General features: G+C 27.5%; 3 protein-coding genes across 17 annotated transcripts in view; 2 read left to right on the forward strand and 1 right to left on the reverse strand.

Annotated features, from left to right (window-relative positions):
• Positions 1-207: 207 nt before the first annotated feature.
• Positions 208-2,504, reverse strand: RpLP1 (ribosomal protein LP1). Its single transcript, XM_033339853.2, has 4 exons — positions 2,298-2,504; positions 1,599-1,743; positions 492-596; positions 208-302 (listed from the first exon to the last, which is right to left on the reverse strand). The coding sequence occupies exons 1-4, from the start codon at positions 2,367-2,369 to the stop codon at positions 289-291; spliced, it is 336 nt and encodes a 111-aa protein (XP_033195744.1). The 5' UTR covers positions 2,370-2,504; the 3' UTR covers positions 208-288.
• Positions 2,505-3,011: 507 nt separating this feature from the next.
• On the forward strand, positions 3,012-14,365 carry MBD-R2 (PHD finger protein MBD-R2). Of its 2 annotated transcripts, XM_033339701.2 has the most exons (15): positions 3,012-3,554; positions 7,647-8,163; positions 8,260-8,394; positions 8,544-8,570; positions 9,319-9,419; positions 9,541-9,626; positions 10,142-10,544; positions 10,655-11,059; positions 11,309-12,037; positions 12,116-12,244; positions 12,390-12,470; positions 12,699-13,122; positions 13,196-13,596; positions 13,678-13,917; positions 13,983-14,365. In XM_033339701.2, exons 1-15 carry the CDS (start codon positions 3,221-3,223, stop codon positions 14,108-14,110), a joined length of 4,140 nt encoding a protein of 1,379 aa, XP_033195592.2. In that variant the 5' UTR covers positions 3,012-3,220; the 3' UTR covers positions 14,111-14,365. The 2 variants fall into 2 exon arrangements, with proteins under 2 accessions (XP_033195592.2, XP_033195595.2); XM_033339704.2 differs by lacking the exon at positions 8,544-8,570.
• Positions 14,366-14,938: 573 nt separating this feature from the next.
• The window catches only part of msn (serine/threonine-protein kinase msn), an 87,220-nt gene continuing 81,672 nt past the window's right edge, over positions 14,939-20,486 (forward strand). For 6 of the 14 annotated variants that reach the window (XM_033339721.2, XM_033339722.2, XM_076618895.1 and 3 more), the window contains exons 1-2: positions 14,942-15,593; positions 16,473-16,538. In XM_033339721.2, the coding sequence (XP_033195612.1) occupies positions 15,528-15,593; positions 16,473-16,538 (132 nt within the window). In that variant the 5' untranslated portion in view covers positions 14,942-15,527. Of the gene's footprint in view, positions 15,594-16,472; positions 16,539-20,486 lie in introns of all 14 variants that reach the window. The other 8 variants (XM_033339723.2, XM_033339724.2, XM_033339726.2 and 5 more) reach the window with 5 other exon arrangements.

Consider the following 20,486-nt stretch of genomic DNA (forward strand, 5'->3'; position numbering starts at 1 on the left):
AATGTACAAAAATTAATAGTAAACGGTATAAACAAAATGTGATTCTTATAAAAATAGAAAAATCTCTAAGATGTGGGGTAAAAAAATTATAATATATAATTTAAACATTCTATAATCATTAAAAGAAATATATAAAATATAATCGTGAGTAGGATGAAAATAAATGAAGTGGATCTTTCAATGAATGAAGTGTATATCACTGGATGATTTAATTTCAAAATATTTTATTTATTGTACAATATAACTGTACAAATTAGGTAATGGACCAATACATTGCGATCCTTAAATTTAGTCAAATAATCCTGTAAAAAAAAAAGATATTTATTAAAACAAGTTCTGTTCCCTATAATGTACCGTAATTAAAAAATAATATTCTCATTTTTTTCATGTCATCATATATAATATCAGTAGCTAATACATAATAATAATCATTGAGTATTAATATTTAACTGGAATATTGATATTATATTAGTTATAAATACATTACATACCAAAGCCCATATCATCGTCAGATTCTTGTTCTTCAGGTTCTTCTTTCTTCTTTTCTTCCTTAGGTGCACTTTCTGTACTAGCAGGTGCAGCGGCTGCTGTGGGAGCTTTAAAAGATAATAAGAAAATAATCTCATTGTTTAAAAATGCAAGTTCATAGTTATGAAAGAAAATGTTGATCTATAGTGTTGTTGTATAGAAATATCAATCACATTTCTAAATATGATTCACAATTTTCTAATACTATTTCTTTTTCCTCTTTTGCTGACCGTTCTACATAAATTTATGTAGTATGGTGGATGTAGAGGATTTGTACTTCTGTGAATGATACTAATATATACATATGTAAGTTTATCATATCTGGGAAGATTAAACTTATTTCATGTATATTTATAATTTTCGATAAAAAATTTTGATAGTGATATAGCTATAGTTGGTGAAAGATATACAACAACATTCTTAACTAAAATACAAATAGCACACGTTTATGCAAGAATATCTAGGCTCACATTCAGTGTTTTATGTTTTTCAATAGAGACTAAATTGAAGTTAAGTTGTATTTCATACATATATTCTATTTCATATATTAAGATTTGATTTTTTAATCTTTTCAATCTTTCGTTAATGCACTTACTCAGACATCAAAATATCTTTTAAATCAATTCTACATATTATACCTCAACTAACTTTCAACGTAGTATTTGTACAATCCAATCAAATTTACCTATTAAAGTAATCATTATGTGTATCTGTTTACAGTCAGTGATCCGACTTGTTAAATGAAATCAATATGGTATCAAAATAAGCTATCCAATGCCTATTTTTATAGACATAACTTTCGATTCCATGATTTCCTAAATTTGAAACTGATATTTTTAGATTATTAGTTAAATACTATCAAAATGTAAATAGATAAAAAATTTGGAAACGCCTAAAATAAAGCGGTATAATTCACGTTTTTTCCATTACCAACAAATGTATATTGTATGAAACATTTGCAGTACTTAGTATATATAAAATAGTAAAATTAATTAAGTATGCCATATTTTATATTATGTATAAGGTAGAAATGGTATATGGTATATTATTAAAAATCCTATTTTTAAAACCTGCTGGTGCACTTCCAACTCCTGATCCAATCTTTGTTATCAGTTCTTTTATATTGACTCCTTCTAAAGCCTTGGCAAAAAGTCCGGGCCAATAAGATTCCACATCAACAGCAGCAGCTTTTAAAATTGTTTGAATCTTTTCCCCCTGAGCAATAAACAAAGATTTTAAATATTAGTATTAAATATACTTTGTTCTTATATATTTATTATACTTTTGTATTTTGGTACTACAAATAATAAAATAAAATTGTCGAATTGCATTGTTGATGCTTATGCAGTTTTGGGAAATTTAAACTTCTAAAAATCTAGAAAATGCATATAACATGTAAAAATATATAAAATACCCAACAAATATATTATAGTATTATATTACAGTATTTAGTACATATGATAGAAAATGTTATATTAATACAATAGCAACATAGATATATGTAATAATTTAGAAAGCAATCAGAATTGTATTGCACGTGCACATTTGTAACCAATTATTGTACTATCTGCTTAAAGCCTCAAACAGTGATAAATAATAGCAATAATACATAAAATATCCAAAGTAGAGCACTTATTATAATATTTAGTAGATGAAACAAATTTATATTTTGAATCTATTTCTTTAATCATGTTTATAAAAATATAAAATTGCATAAACATTCAGTTTATTCATGATATTAAGAAATCACATGTATGACTGGTACTTACAGTTACAGCAACGTCGTCATCAACAAGTATCAATGTTGAATAAATGCAAGCAAGTTCAGCTTTGGAATTCATGTTTATTGCTTCTATAATATATAGTTAAACTGGATGGGATGATAAAACGGTGCAAGTCGCTGATTTAGCCTTAGCTCAATAAAAGAGAACAAGCACCCGGCTTCCACTTAATCCAGCTAAAAGGAAAGAGAAATGCGTTGAAGGGAAATCACGTGACTTATCTTTGGGCAGCATTTTCAATACAACTAGAGAGCGGACGTAATTCTATTGGTTAACCTGGTGATATAATACAAAGTATATTTCAACGCATTTAAGATATATTTGAGATGTATTTTTTTATTTATCTTATACATCCAATATTACTATTTATCTTATACATCTAATATTACTATTTTTTTTCATTATATTATTATTATTTTTCATATTATTATAATATAAAATTTTCATAGAAATATGATGATGGAGGTATTAACATACTTTATTAAAACAACCTTTTTATCTAGTATTAATATTCCAATGATTTTAATAACGATAAAACTTATTTGAAATTTCTTAGAGACAGGGTATTTTATTTTAAATAAATATAAGAGTTCAAACTTTTAACCGATTAATATTATTTCACATTAATGCGGATATTCATGTAAATAGAAGAGGGCGCCACATATTGATAAGTTTGTTTAATAAGTAGTGCATATATACTCGATGTTCTTCGAAAAGTGCAGATCGATTAGTGGATCATATACGCAATTGAGCTAGTTCAGTGTTTTTGTGAACGTAAGTTGAAATATTTTCAGTTAGAAGGGTGCGTGTCAAAGTGGTTGGTACACGACTAGTTCTCTCACGTTTAAATTTTACTTTTACGGATATCCCGGGCAATGTTCTTTTGTGTTACGTTGCTATGTAGTACGTAAATGAAGCGACGACGTGTAGCGTCGCATGTTAAAAGGATATCGCTTGTGAGAACAATGAGAATGGCGCGCAAATGTTGCGTGCGTAGCTGTGAGGCTGATGTGCAAGATGCGCGTGCTAAAGGGTTACCGCTTCATAAATTTCCAAAAGATATTAATTTAAGAAACAGATGGTTGACTAGTGGTGGATTCGAAGCGAGCTTTAAACCTTCACCAGGTCAGGTTGTTTGTCATAGACACTTCAAACGAGCCGACTACGAAGCTGCTAAAGGACATAAATTACTTCTACGTAAGGGCAGCGTTCCGTCGGTTTTTGCAGACTATGACAATCATCCAGGTGTGTATCATTTGTTATTTACTATACTAGGATCTTAATATTACTTTCTTGTGAAATATTGCCAAATAAAAGAATTGTATATCTAAAAGCTTTAATTTACACGTGTCCAAGTTATTATTTTTCTTTCTCTTAATATCTTTTTTTAGTCAGTTTCATTTTGTTATTCTTCTTTCATTCTTTCATTCTTTTTTCATACATTATTAAATATATTTAATTTATTCCTAAATTTCTTCCTTTATTCAATATACAATTAAATAAATAAAATAAATGAATAAATAAATATATATATTGTAAAAATAATAAATGCATAGAATAGAAGGAAATATTTTTATTTGTTATTACAATACTCAGTTATTATCTATTGAAATGATGTAGTATGCTATGTAATTTAATTTAGAATCAATACAATGTTTACTGAGTCATATGTGGAATGTAATAGACAGATTACATACTAGCTTATACATACCTTCACGTACAGGACAATTTATGTTAAAAATTTCATATGAATATTTGAGTTATTAATATTATTTAAATGTTAGAAGTAATTCAATTGGACATTACAACTAATTTAATGTAATGTACTAGACAATGTTGAGTTAAAACAAAGGATTTTATTAGAACAAACGAGGTAAAGAACGGCTATGAACAAAGAATGCAATTTATTTATAGGATATGCCTATTATTTTTTTGAATATGTAATTAAAACATATTTTTAAGTGAAGAATGCGCAAGATACATATTTCTTACATATATGAGATACATTTTTATATTGAAATAAAGACAATGTTAGAAATTTTATAGAGTATAATCGTAAGCAGATTAATCTCACTGTAGATATTCATTAAACATTATAACAAGTACTTTCAATATTTTCCATATTTTTCCATATTATGTGTATTCTGTGTATTTTTGTACTATTAAATTTCCTATAAATGCATGAAAATTCACAGTCTAATAATAAGAAACAGAATGTACTGTGCAGATGAGAAGATAGATAAGCAAAGGAATGCAGATCTGTTTGGTTATTTCTGATAGACCCAATAGAGTCATAAAGATAAGTATTATTGGACAAAGGTATCACATATACAAATATGGCAATAAGACAATAAGACAAAGCATGACAGAGGATAATAGAGATCAGTACTGCTCTTGTCCTTATGCTATCCCTTGTAATCTTCTCACCTACCTGTAGTACAAAACTTTAGACATGGATGAGTAATCAATACACTAAACAGAGAAAAGAAATCTCAGTTTACAATGCAGTAAATAGAGAAAACAAGCTTCAGTGTACAATAGCAATAAATCTGAAATTGATCATTCACAAAACACATTATTGAACATAAGGATTATTCAACCAAATATTAAACCTTTATACAAAAAATAATTATTTCAATTTTATAATTTAAATTTGTAAAATGTCCAAATATTTTTGTGAAAATTCTTTTTTACCATTTCTTCTCATGTTTAAATAATTGTATATAAAATAAACAGCTTTTTATTATTTATGTCTATATACTGTATTATAATATGTTTAGTACATTATGATTTCATATTTTGTTTAATACATTATGATTCTTTGAACAAAGAAAGATTTAATAAATGTAAACCTAAAGTTTTCTTTTTATAAACATATTTCTAGTCTATCTGTATAGTTGTTTGTAATTTCTAAATCTATGTGAAAATTTGTCATTTTAGAGAACATTATATTGGTTTAAAGATCATGAAAACCTTTGTTTTATTCATAAGTAATAATATAATTAATAAGTTTTATGTTGTATTGTGGTATTATTTACTATATATAATAAAGAGCATAATTGAACTAATGATCACATCTTATAAATATTATCTTCTATTAATATAAATCACTATCAATAGAAAAATTGCACATGAACAAAATATTTTTGAACATTTTGATATTACTCTTATTTATATATATTTATATGATGATAAAAATTAAAATGGTGATTCTTTCATTATAGTTGAAGAACTACTGTTATTACTGTTACTACTGTTATTACTAGTTATAATTAAATCAAGTAAAAATAACAAACTATAAAGTATAATTATTTTGTACATTACGCTTGATAAAATTATTTGTTTTTTACATAACTATGTATCAATCTATTAGGTTTTTGAAAAATATTCTTCAAGGCAATCAGCTATTCAACATTGATTGGGCTACCTGTAGTAGAAGGATGAATGAAAACTTTAAGGGGGGGGGGGGATAAGGTTTTAAAATCTTTTTTGCATTTTTTCATTTTTTTAATTGAATGCATAACATCTTAAGAATATTGCGTCAAAATTTCAAGTTGATTGAAGTAAAATTGACGAAGTTACGAGTATTTTTATACATGTCGGATGATATTACCTACCCGACCCGAGCGTGCTATTGTTACTTCGCAGACAATTTTTTTTCTATATAATACCTAATCTTACCCCCAGATCTATTTATAGTACTTAACGACTTAAGTACAAACCTCCTTATACCTGTACTGTATATTTTGTCAGTGTAGGGTAAAAAATTTAGTGTAGGAGTAAATATTCCATTTTCATTAAGTTTTGTGTTAAATTATTACTAAAATGCCTAAAAAAGTTACTAGATCTGATAGACAATCAACTGGTTCGGGATTATATCGACCTAGAAAAATTGTATCTCCGCATAAACGTAAATACGAAGGCACTTCAACAAGTAGCGCGTCAACTAAAAAAATAAAAATGACCGTTGAAGATCAAGTTACGAAGGATCGTGAAAAATATTATAGGATAATTGATTTTTTATTAGTCTTTTCAACAATTGCTACGCTCGTGAAGAGGTAAGCCGATAAAATTCGCTTATGAACGTTTTATACTAGATTTTTTAGTGTTCAAAACTTTAAAGCGTTTTCCCCACAACTCACGTTTTCAAAGTCGGTGCCCCCAATTACTTCAAAACTACTGCACCGATCCTTTTGAAATTTTGAAGACTATTTCTGTACATAATTTGCGAGGTAACGCTGTAGAGTTTTTTCAAATTTGTTAATTATTTTTATTTTAAAATAACAAATTAGCCGCAAATTTTCGCACAAAATCGCGTTTTTCCCTTCAAAGTGTTCCAAAAAAGTGAAAAATTGAAATTTCGAAAAAACCTTCGCAGCGTTACCTGGGAAAAACTGTTACCTAACGAATGAACTTTAACTTTTTGATTTCTGATGATCCAGCACCAAGTTCGGAGGGGCACCGCAATTATACTTTTTTCCGAGACACGACCGAATAATTGCTGCCATTGCCGTATTTTTTAATATTTCTCCGTGAAAATTTTATACAATATTCTTCGAATGTCATACTTTAATGTACTATTGGTTTTAAAAAAGAAATTTTAACTGTATCGTCAGAAAAAATTCACAAAAACATGCCTTTTTTTGTACGAATTAACCTTACCCCGCCCTTAATGAATGAAGATATAAAACATTGAGTGCAAGTATGGTTAATGAACTTTTAAAATGTGCATTTATGTGCATTATATGAAAGTATATTTGATAGAATTTAATCAAATTACTGCATTTCATATGAAATTCATAAAAAAGAATAGATAGAGGTATCGAAAATATATCTCATAGTTATTGAAAATATATAGTTAATTAAAAAAGACGTTGAGATTTTCAACATGATTGTAATTTTAGATACATGTATTATCACAATATGAAATTAATGAAGCGTTTAACAATTTTCTGTTTTTAAGTAACTGACTGAAAGTTTTGATCTGATTCCTATTGAAAAAATATGTTGTTATTAGTTCAGTTATGCTTCTCATACAGTATATCATTAGTTTTTAATACTAATACTTTTATCTATTATTCTGTATATTTTGTTTCATATTTATATATTTTTGTGATAGTAAATTATTAAAAATAGTTTTTAATAGTAATATCATACAATTTTATAAACAAATATATGTAATAAGAAGTATTTTAGTGTCATTTAAATATTTTATTTATAAAAGATGTTTATTAATGTATATCATCTAAGAATATTTTAAAATTATTGTAGAATAGAGTATCGTTTTTGAAAAATATCTCTTGAAACTTTAAACTTATATATTAATTCTTTTTGCAGATCCTGTAATTATGTCTGTAAAATCATCAACTTCTTATGCACAGGAAGATTTAGATCTTATTAATTCTGAAATTCTGAACTTAGAACAATCTACCTCTTCACTGAATTCTGGTCTCAAAACATTAAAGTCTAATAATTGTGGAGAAACATGTTCTTCTCGACCAGAACCATCAGTTAATTCCTTCAATTTACTAGATTCAACAGAATTACTTGATAATGGATATAGGACCTATAGTGTGAAACAAGAAAATGTATGTACTGTGCAACAAGAGATAAATAAAAATTCAGAAATAGAAGTGAATACTATGGCAGTGCAATTAGGCATTGTTGAATCTGATATAGCAATAAAACATATACAAAAAGATTTGGCCATTAAAGAGGAACTGAAAAGTATGGAAGTCGAAGATGAAAAAATATTTGATAAACCAGAAGAACTAAAACCAAAAATTTTTAATCGAGGTGGACTAAAATTTTTTCCTGGAGCCAAATTGGAAGCAAAAGATTTCAATGAAAAATGGTAAATATTTATAGAACAGTTAGTGGCAATTATATAATTATGTTTATTGTAATAAATATTGATGAAGCATTTTATTTATTTGATGTTATATTGTAGGTATTCAGCAAAAGTAGTTGAAACTGATTGGGATGAACGAGAAGTATTGATACGTTTTGACAAGTGGAGTTCAAGGTTTGATGAATGGATACCAATGGATAGTTCAAGATTACGTGTATTGCAAACACAATCAAAGTAAGTAAAGATATTCCAATGAATCTACCACAAAATTATTTGAATTAATAGATACAGAAAATAAAAATATGTTTACGTGAATAATTTTTGCCTTGATTTATTATATAAATTATATTCTGCATTACTTATAGACCTATTCTTTTTTAAAGCGAACAAACCTGGAATCTACCATCTCAGTAAGTGGATATTGTATAATTATTAGCTAGGCGAAAAGAATTTGTATAATCTATAGTATTTCTTATGCAGTGATGAGAAATGTTATTAAATTATTTTATTTTTTACGTTACCAATAATAAATTTTCTCCATTTTTCTTTTATCTTTTCATCTAAATCTATAATTTTAATAATTTTCATAATTTTAAACTATAGGTATTCTACATCATCCTATTACCTAAAAAATGGAAAAGAAATTTTTGTGATTTAATAAAACGGACTTATTATTTTTATTTTTCCAAAATGTGTGTGCACAGTTGTATATACACATATTTTAAATACTTCAAGCTCCTTATTTTATATTTAGATATCATTTCATAAGTCATATTCATAGAAGCTGGGATATTTAAAACAGATTCTTTTTCAGAATACATTTTAACATTATATAAACTGTCGTTCACAATAACTTTTAAGAATTATAATTACAATGCATTAGTGTTTTTTCTTTTCTCTTGTTCCCCCCGCCCCTCTCTCTTTTTCTTTCTCAAATGAATGTAGTAAAAAAAATGTTATTAACAGTCATACAGACTTAAAAATATAAAGTAATCTATATTTACATTTGATCCTTATTTATTTTTTGCACAGTGTTTAAATATTGTTAAACAAAGTTACTGTTTGTATAAGAAATTAATCTATCATTTGAATCTATTTGTCATAATAATTAACCATATTTTTTCCAAATATGGTAATAAATAAATTTGAATCTCTTAGGGAAACAAAAATGAAAGATTTTTCAATGGGAGAAAGGATACTTGCTACGTGGGCTGATGGTAGAAAATATCCAGCTAAAGTAAATGCCGTCTTAGGAAACGGTAAGTGATCTAACCTTAACTACGTATGAGAATTACGTATATTGTTAGTTTGACGTTTCGTGATAGGACATCCTTCTAATTCGAGAAATGGTACTTTTTTAATTTAAGATTATTTTTACAGATAGATATGATGTACTGTTTGATGATGGATATACAAAGACAATTAAATCGTCAAAAATGACAAAAATCGCTACAACAGTCACAAAGGTACAGTGTTTGTAGTAAGGTTATGTTATATTATCGTTAATGTAAAATTCAATCAGCTATAACTACTTATTTTCTTGTCATTATTAGTAACAGAATGTACAGTAAATTGAGTTTTGAATTTGCTTTATTCGTCCAAACATTGAAAAACAGTGATAATTGTTGAAAATATATTTTTATAATCATGCACAACTTCCTTAAAGTCAATGAGAAAAGTATAAAATAATTTTATAAATATGTTATATATGAGTTCAACAGTTATTACATAAATAATATACGATGTTATTATCATAAATTAAAAATTTTATATGACATGAATTGTTTCCTTTTTTCCCTTTGAACTAAATTTCGCAATTAAAGAATTTATATTATTACAGAATAAAATTAACGTTAAAATAGATAATTTATTTTCTATCCTTTGTTTCCTTGAAAATTGTTTTAAAACTTGTAAAATGTATGTATTCAATAATAGTAAAGAAGATGAAGAAAGTGAAATTTCATTGTATTATTTGTAACAGCAAACTAGTCAAACTGAAGAATATATAGGAAGCAAGCAAGAAAGAAGAGATAAGAAAAGAAAGCATACAGTGATGGAGTTATTTCATACACATTATAGAAGACGTTCAAAAAATGAAACAGATAAATTAATAAAAAAGGAAGGAATTATAGTTAATGAAAATGTAGAATGCTTTTCGGAAAATAAAATTGATTTAGATGGAACTTTATTTGGGCCTTGCTATGATCCAGGCACAGATTTATTACGTGGGTTTGACACCAATGTATCTAAAATGAAAGCTTATCCTAAAAAAAGTAAAAAGGAAGTATCTAAGAGTGAAATAGATCAAGTAGAAGATGTGGGTCCCGAATGGATTGATGGAGAACCTCAGGGAACTGAATCTTATATAGTGGATGGAAATGATGGTATGTCAAAAGAAATGGAAATTTACACTCACTATTCTTATTCTACATTATTATCATTTATGTATATGAGTAAAAATGATATGAACGTGTAATATGTTTGTTTCTTAAAGGACCACGTCGATCAATAATAGTTGCAGACAGAAGATTACCACCTGGATGGCAAAAACATTTTACTCAAAGAAAAGCTGGTACATCAGCTGGAAAATGGGATGTCTTATTTCTTCATAAATCAAGTGGAAAAAAATTTAGATCAAAAAATGATATTAGGGCATTTATGGAAAATCAGGGGCAATTCGACTTTGATCCAGAAAAATTTGATTTTTGCATTCATCGAAAAAAGAAAAATCAAAGTCAAAAAGTAAAACAAGATATCGTTGTGGATACTCCAAAAAAGATTAAGACTTTATTGCCTAAAACAAAGGCAACACCAATAACTGAGAATTCTTTACCTGTTCCCCCAAGTACACCAGTTACAACATTATTATCTACATCAAGTACATCTATTAAAGATGGTGGTAAGATTCCATTTCTTTGTTTCATTTTTATATTTTTCATATTTTATTGAGTTTACTTTTTTATGCTTACCTATATTAGGAGTAATTTATTGTAAGTATTAGTAGATAATATTATTTATATATATTACGTATTATTAATTAACCAAATTAGACTAAATATATTTTTATAAATAAGTGTGTAAATAAGTAGTATATAAACTTTGTTTAATGTGTTGTTAGAAAAATAATTCTTTGTTTATTTGTTGACAGCTGTTTTTATTGGTGGACTTCGAGTAGAAATGGAGGACAGTGCTTATAAATGTCCGAAACAAGGGTGTAGTAAAACATTTAGGAAGGAAAATCTTCTACAAATGCATATAAAACATTATCATCCAGAATATTCGAAATTTTTGGGATCTACGCCAAATGTTGCAGATTTAGCTTATGCAAGAACAATTGGGGAATCTGTTGAAGATATTATTCCAAAAAAGTCAAATAATTTGTTAGAAAAGTGCAATAAATTTGGGAAGAGAAAATTTATTCAAGATAAATCATTGTATGTTTCATCATCTTCTGTAACAAATACTCTTCAACCTATATCGCCAACAGCAATTGTACCAACAACAGTAGAAACAGAGGATGAAGTAGACCAAATGGAAAAATCCAATGATGTGCAAACAGACGATATTAAAATGGATAGAATGTCTCCAAGTTCTAGTCATAGTTTAGATATGGATGATGAAATTGAACAAAAACAGGAAGATACGTGTGCAATGTCACCAGGAACACTATTTGATATGAAAATTAGGGAAGAAAAAACGCAAAGTGGCATTAAGACACTTCTTCCGGTAAGACCAGCCATGTCTTCAGAAGCACAGCGAATTGATAGATCAAAGTCTTTAGATGAAGCTATTCATATCGACAAAATAAAAGGTCAAAGGAAACGACAATTATCAGAATATAGTTCTGATGCATTAAACAGAAGTAAAAGGCGTCATGGTAATAACTTAGTCATTATAATTTAATCATTCTAATAAATTAAAAATATAAAATGTTATTTTTTAATGGGCATTCTAGAATTTCCGGATGAGTATGGTGATTTAGATGATAGTACTATGGATATAGAAGGAGCAGGACCGACTACACCCACGTATAGGTATAGTCGCAGAAAATCAGATTCAAAATCAGATGAAAATAGCCAAAGTAGTAAGTTGCTTTTTACTTTGATATGCAATTTTCAATACGAATAATTTTATATTGAATCCTACTTTTTAATTTTACTATTAACATTGGTTTATTTCCATGTAATAAAGACAGTATTTTACTGCTTTATTATTTTATTTTTCTTTAGGTCAACTAAACGATTCGCGTGTTGAAAAGGATGATCCTTTGAAAGGGAATATTGGTAAAAAAGATACTAATGATGGGGAAGGTATATTGTTTATTTTTTCAATGTTTTTCTTTATTTTATGTTAAATTTATATTGATCTTAGGTTTGAGTTATAAAATGTTTCGATGTATAGAGTATTTTTATTTCTCATATTTTGATATTTATTTCATAGTTTCTTTTAGTTTAATCATATATTTAAGCATGAATTGTATCTTTAACCATAAATGATAATTATCTTTTTATGGTGACTTAGCAATTGTACTTTTGTAGAGAATGAAGGAGTTATGATGATGATCAATGGTGAAATGGTGAAAGTGGAGCAGCTTCGTAGGGAAGAAATAATAAATTGCACTTGTGGATTTATGGAAGAAGATGGTTTAATGATTCAATGCGACCTTTGTTTGTGTTGGCAACATGGTCACTGCAATGCAATAGAAAAGGAGAAGGATGTACCTGAGAAATATGTTTGTTTTATTTGTCGGAATCCATATCGGCAACGATTATCCAAAAAATATTTTCATGATCAAGATTGGATAAAGGAAGGGAAGCTACCAACATTATCTAGCCGAACAAAAAATCAGCATCGAGTTAATCAAAGAACAGCTATGTTAAAACGTTCTTATGATCTAGTTGCTGCTCTTTTACACATTCAGCAAGTTTTACACAGTTTAAGAGTAAAAATCAATGTAGCTCAGTAAGTATTACATAACTATAATTAAATTGGAAAATATAGAAAATGATTATTAATAATAAAATTTGTGTGATAGAAAGAAAGATCATCCAAAGCTATATCTGTGGGCCAAAAATTGGGAAAAAGTTGAAGTACCAAAACCAAATGTTACACCAGTACCAATCATGGAGATTATGAAAGTAGGAAAAGAATGTACAGATATTCCAAGTGAAGGTTTTCATCGAACTGAAGTAAAAACGGAAGCAAAGTTCAGTTTAAGAGATGATCATGATGAAAAGTCGATAGCCTCAGATTCAGAATTAATGAAGATATTAGAAGAAGATAATATAACTCCAGATGAATCTAAAATTAACGGCAAAAAGGAAGATATTATACATCAAACTAAAAGTAATATTCTTCTCGATGCACTTACGAAAAATGATACTTCAGAAGGAAAATATACAAACTCATTACCTTCAGAGGTGAAAACAGATACAGGTAGAAAAAGAAAACAAATAAAACAGAGATAAATAAAAATATATCTTTATTTATAACAAAAAAATAATATTTTTGATATAGATTTGTTAACCAATCAATCAGATATATACGAGAATAACGTATCACCGACAACTATATCAGCGAATCACATGCATGAAGAACTAAATGAACATGAAATGTCAGCACCGTTGCAACCTTTCATACCACAACCAGAAGCGCCAATTGACCCAGGAGAATGTCGAATGCGATTATTAGAACACATAGAACATTTTCAACATCATATAGATGCAAAATTAACATTTATCGAGGCAGAAGTTTGTGGTTGGTAAATTTTGTCAACGTATTTTATAGATTGGAAAGAAAGTCAAATACAAATCTTTTTTTAGCTTTAGAAGCTATGGATCCTGAAGATACATCTACTTTAGATGTTGAGCCCCGAACTAAACAAACGGTTCAAATGCTTGTTCGAGATTTAAACACTGTACGAAAATTAGCTGCTTTATGTCGAATATAAATAATATTTTTAGAAAATATTTAGAAATAAGATTTCTAAGAATATAGTCTGTATGTGTAGAAATTCTAATATGAATCTAAAATCTTATTTTTTATAATGTTGAAGAATTATTATGAATATAATTTTGAACAGCTCAGTGGATACTCAATTGAGACTGACAATTAGAACACCATACAGCTGTATTTTATATTGTAAATATACACTGTTTTATGTGCAATTGTAATTAAATTGATTAAAAAATTATTTGTATGTAAATACATTGCTGTTATTATATCAGTCCTGTATTTTCTAAAAATAAGTATAATCATAACATAAGTATACTCATAATGGAAGTGTTACAAAAAGAACATACATAAAAGTATTATTATTCCAAAGATGTTTCAGTGTTATTTAAAAATATATTAGGTTTTAATGAAAATTGTATTAAAGAAAGAATGTTAAACGGTCATCTTTTTTATTTTTAATTATTTAAATTTTCCATTTGTGTGAAATATGGTGTTATACATTTACAAAAGAAATAATCATTTATGAAATATACAAATATTATTAAAATATATCATACTTATTAATTATAATTGGGAAATAGTGAAACCATCAGTGAAATGATTTTTTGATTTTATTTTATGATAGGAAAATTAGGAAGGGAAGTAAGTACTTGCCGCCATCATAGTTGGGCTGATGACGTCAAGAAGCATAGTGGTATACAATCGTAGCGCACGAAAAACAAAGACGGTGAAAATATTGTCTACATTAATAAGAGAGAACAGAAAAAGCATGTGTGCGCACGCATAAGAACGATGAAGATAGTAAGAGAGTGCCAAGGAGGGAATGAGAGGGAATAGAGGCGTGCAGCAAGCAGTACGACAGGACGTAGAACGGCCGCTGCCGTGGTGTTTGGGCTCGGCTCGGTTGTGCCGCATCCGTTATGACGATACGATAATCCAGCGCTTAGCGCTGTGAGTGTGTAATACGTTACTTGCCATTACGCATTATTGATATTTATATTTTACGAAAAATTCGGGGAGAACGTGATGGAAGTGTATTGTTTTCTAATCTGATTGGTAAACTGTTCCTTCGTTGATCGTTAGAGTTCTTTCATACGCCATGTGCCATTGCTCTATGTGTATTTCCTTTCTCTTTCGGTTGTGTTCGGTTAAATTTTCATGAAAATATTCGTGTAACCAGTTTACCGGTGAATTATTTTAATAAAAATTTTCTATTAGTGATCCTGGTGTTCTGTGTAGTGTAAGTGCGAAGACGAAATTTTCTTCTTTCTATATCTCTACATTATTATACGGTTTAAATTGCAATAAGGAATAAGAACAATAACGAGAGAAGCAGAAAAGGGGATAGACGGTGGATTTGTTGAGCTCAAGTGGAAAAGATATCTCGCAAGGAGCGCAAGTGGCGTATCAAGATGGCGCATAATTTGGCACCGAGCGTCAACTGTTCGCTCGACGACATTGATCTGAACGCTTTGAAGGTGCGTTACGACTTTTAATGCTTTTTATTTATCAGGCATAATCTAATATTTAATGATATTTGTTTATGGACGCAGAAGTCTATTTTTTGTAGTTTCTATGAATTCAATGATTGATAATTAACCTCATAAGAGTAAACGATGATTATTATTTCTTGGTAGCACCACAGCATAATGAAGAAAGAAGGAAATAAGAGAATACAATTTTGTTGAATTTCTGTACAATTCTTTAAAATTGCTTTTTAAATGCTTTTTAAAAAATAAATTAAGGAGATTCGAAGTTGTTTAGTTAGTCATTTTTGTATTTTGTTCGCGTTTACAGTTTTGGACTGATTTATACAAATTATCTAAAAATTAAGATTAACAGTTAATATTGTGAACAGATATTACACATACAATTTTTACGTACAGTATTATTAAGTAAATATAAAATTATAGTTAGTTATTATTATCTCATTTTTCTCTCTTTCATTATTGTATTATTTTTCATTGATGCAAGAATTTTTTTATTTCTAATAAGTTGTAATATATGTAACTTTTTTTAGAATGTGAACTAAATATAGTGCATACATGCATACACTATGCAGATGTGTATACATGTACCTATTAAACAAATATTAACAGTTCATATTATTTGAATATTAAAGATTTAAGTATTGTGATACATCTATTTCTTAAGGACCTATAAAATATTTAACAGTATTTTAGTATATGAAAATAACTGATTGAAAATTGTTGATTCAAATATTATTTTATACATAATATACATCATGCAGTGTATTGTATATATACATTGTACAAAAAACACGATATACAAATATAATTTATACTTAAATTGTATATGCATGTATATATATTTATATGTGTGTATGTGTGTTATAGGAACCAGCAGGTATTTTCGAGTTAATCGAAGTTGTTGGTAATGGAACGTATGGCCAAGTTTATAAAGTAAGTATATATTACAAGTTCATACATAGTAAAGTTTTAGATTTGTCTCTTTCTTATGAATAATATGAATGAATAATAGAAAATTTGTATAGAATCTTGATCAAGAATTCAATATATTTTAAAATGTTAGATTACATAATAATAGTAGTTTATATGTCAAAGATCTGGTACTGTTCTTTGAAATGATAATTGCTTTTAGTAATTTATGGTACTGAAAGTTATGATTTTAGATTTTTATTATTCAAAGAATAACTATAGTTTGTCAGAATAGTTAAATGTACGTATACAAGTAGTATACAGTATTAGGTAACTTATGAGTTTTGAAGAATAGTTAAATCTCTGACTTTCTTAATTTTTTCCCTTATTTACATTACATCTAGCTATAACTTTTAATTACTTTATTTTTATACACATTACTATGTTATATATCTTTTTATATATATGTGATTTTATGAAATAGATACATATATAATACATATATTATGAAATAAAAAAACTTTAAAGCTTGATTGTACAAGAGATAAATGCATCTATGACTTTTAAAATTTTTATATAATATGTATCAAAATTAGTGGTAATGAATTATAGGTTAATACAAAATGATATTTTTATGACTACTTGATATTTTCTTAAGATCCATACACACATATGTAAAGATTCATGTACAGATATTTACATATAGATTTATATTAACTTAAGCATAAAAATAAATAATGATTTAGCTGACTTAAATCACAAAATCAAAGAAAATAACCATTCATTTCGAAAGAGAATTTCTCGCGAATTATCTTCAATTTTGGAAGAAAAATATGTGTATAAGAAAACGTAAATTTCAATCGGAAGAATGCAAAAGATGCATCATACGATGTTAAGGTATAAAGAACAAGGCAAGCTCTAGTATTATTAATGTTGTTTTACGTGTATATTTTTTGTATAGTGTAAATTATATCATACATTAATTTATGCTTTTTACAGTGTGTATAGTTTTCGTACTATCAGAGGTTGTTATAATATGCTGAGTACATTGGATGTGACATGATGTGCCTAATTTTTATTTGCATATTGGTTAAACATTAATTTGTACATTGTTATGTTGCTCAGAGACATTATTATGATTCTTACTTTTCTATGTGTATGATAATAAAGAGTAAGAGGGGAATGAGGAAGAGTGCGATGACCTACTATTGATGACGACATAGAACGAATGAAACAGCCATGCGCATGAGTACAAACGATTAAACGCTGTGTTGTCAATTTGTTCTGATTCCTCAATTGCTTATATCTTTCACAGTCAAAGAATTTTTGAAAAAATTTGTATAAGAAATTAATCAGGAAAAGTGATAGCTGTGTCACATATTTTAATGTCATCGGTAGAGTATTGTAATATTTTATAACGCTAGTATTTTCTTTCTCCTCACTTCCTCTCTTTTTCGATAAAATGTATGTTACGTTAGATCAACTTGTAATTTAAATAAGAATTGAAATAATAAAGAATAGTATATACATACAGTAATATAAGATTTATCTTCTATGACTATTGACTGTCATTAAAATGGAAATTACAGATTTAAATTATGTCAGATCATTTATTCAGCATTTTAGTGCAAGTGTGTGCACTTTTGAATTTATAGTCATTTTAATAAAATTGTTTAATATTTTTCTTATCTGGATTCATCCCCTTCGCCTTCCTCTTTTATTTTTGTATTTAATTTAGTTCCTCACTTTCTCGACTGACTATCTTTTTGTTAATGTACTATTTTAATGTACGTATGTCAGTTATTCAGTTATATAATCTCATGACTTCAAATATTATTTTTTGGTTTAAAAAGAGCGATCTCTTTTTTTCTATATTTTTTATATACCAAATTTTAACGTTCATTTTAATTTATATGCATCCTTATTGGGATAGAAAAAGTAGTTCTTGCGAAATATATTTGAAGAAAAGATGAGAATTGAGATTATATTTTTTAGAATATTTTGGGAACTACAGGCTGCAAGACATCTTTTAAAACCCCTAACGGTCATTGTTAGTTTATACACAGGTGCTATATATGCTATATATAGCACCTGTGTATATGCTATATATAGGTGGTATATATGCTATATATGGTCGAAATTAATTTTCAATGAATAAATAGTAATAACATAATGGAAGACAAATAATAAACAAAATTTATTGTTCTTTTCGACTTCACACACATATGTGAAATAATAACATGGTTTCATTTGATATAAAAATCATATTCTATACTATTCCATCATGGTATAGTATCTCTCAAAACATTCTCCGATCCGATGCTCTGGTGTTCGAGGACATGTATCACGAAAGTAATTAGTTTGTTGCAATGAACAGAAATTTTAGATCCAATAATTTTTGTCTCCATCGCGTAATTAATTTTTTATCGATGCTATCCTTTAGGCGTGACATTTATACCAGTATTCTCATTCTCATCAGTTTCTTCTATTCATTATCGCCAGAAATTATTAATTACGTCACTCGTCTTTTTATTAGAACTATGTCACTCTCGGAATTACTATCATAAATATTTTCAGAATAACCGTTATCACTTTCTATGTAGGTACATCACAGGAAATGTTTTGAGTCAATATAAAATTCGTCACCATACTATTAATTTTACGATATACGTTTCTCGTTAACACTCAATTTTCTTCTAGTCATTTTAGAATACTATCCATTAAATGTTATAAGGAGCCCGAGTCTCTAATTGCGTTAAAAAGAAAAAAAACGTGTAAAGTGTTATTGAGAGCCTTGTGTATAGGGTACTCCGGAGTGTGTCAAGATTTTCGATTAAAATACATTTGAACAAGAACAAATTATTGAATTTATAAAGATCTCGAAATGTGACACTGACTTTTTGTTGAATATTTACATAATAAAATTGTAATATGACATTATTTCGTATTCCGAGTGAAAGTGAAAGTGAATATGTAAACTTGGAACTTTAAAAACAGAGCTCTCATTCAATATGTATGATGTTTATATTTTGAAGATTTTTCCAACTATTTTGTTTTATATACACTTTATAGTTGAAACAGTACAAATACTACGTTAACGAGATAACATATTTAAATATTAATTACAGGTAGTAGATTATGTATATATGTAAGAAATGGTAAGAAATGCCGAGAAATGGGATAAGTTTAGAACCAGTAATAAAAACAAAATTATGAATTTTGGCAATTGTATATTTTGACATTTTATTCCACGTATTTCGATCATTTCTGGTGTGTAGTTACAATTCGAAAGATAAGCAAACATAATTCTAATGTAAGAGGACAAACAATTTTAAAAACAGATTTTCTTTTTTGGTCTATAGTTCATGTATTTATATAAATTTAACTGGAAATGAGAAACAAGAAAAATGATTAGACATATTCAAATTTTTAAATATATATTTTAAATAAATAACTCTTTTCTTTAAACTTTGTGTCTGATTTGTTTTCAATAACATGCAATTAAAAAACACACATGCAGCTTTCAAGATTCGAAAACTATTTTCATTTCATTGATAATTGGATGATTGCCAATAAATATACGCGCGGTACAGTTTTCTAAGAACTATGTATTTCCCATATAAATTTCAATAAAATCGATGAATGCTGCTTTGAAATGTACCTTTATACGTAGTTTAGTTTGCAAGTGGTGTCAGTTATCTGTTTCCAGAATTGTAAAGGATTAAATTTATTTTAATCTCATCGGAATTATTAATAAATCCCGTTACTATAGTTTTACATATTTTGTGGGAAGATAATATTCATTATTATTTTATTGTTCATAATTCGTTAAGTATCCATCTATTAAATAAATGATTTAATTTGAGATACACAAGTAAAATTTAGAAGACGCTATATTAAAACTGTGTTTCAACGAAGGATTTGTCTCTCAATAAATGATTTCAAAAATACAGTGTCAGTATTTGAAAATAT

Source organism: Bombus vancouverensis, chromosome 5 (assembly GCF_051014615.1).
Source record: "Bombus vancouverensis nearcticus chromosome 5, iyBomVanc1_principal, whole genome shotgun sequence".
In the NCBI taxonomy this organism is placed as follows: Eukaryota; Metazoa; Arthropoda; class Insecta; order Hymenoptera; family Apidae; genus Bombus; species Bombus vancouverensis.

Coding starts and splice junctions, on each gene's coding strand:
- RpLP1 (XM_033339853.2), bottom strand. CDS start 2,369: ATGAATTCCAAAGCTGAACTTGCTTGCATTTATTCAACATTGATACTT. Junction 1,744..2,297: donor ATGACGACGTTGCTGTAACT/GTAAGTACCAGT, acceptor TTTATTGCTCAG/GGGGAAAAGATTCAAACAAT. Junction 597..1,598: donor AGTTGGAAGTGCACCAGCAG/GTTTTAAAAATA, acceptor TATCTTTTAAAG/CTCCCACAGCAGCCGCTGCA.
- MBD-R2 (XM_033339701.2), top strand. CDS start 3,221: ATGAAGCGACGACGTGTAGCGTCGCATGTTAAAAGGATATCGCTTGTG. Junction 9,420..9,540: donor AAATGCCGTCTTAGGAAACG/GTAAGTGATCTA, acceptor TTATTTTTACAG/ATAGATATGATGTACTGTTT. Junction 9,627..10,141: donor TCGCTACAACAGTCACAAAG/GTACAGTGTTTG, acceptor TATTTGTAACAG/CAAACTAGTCAAACTGAAGA.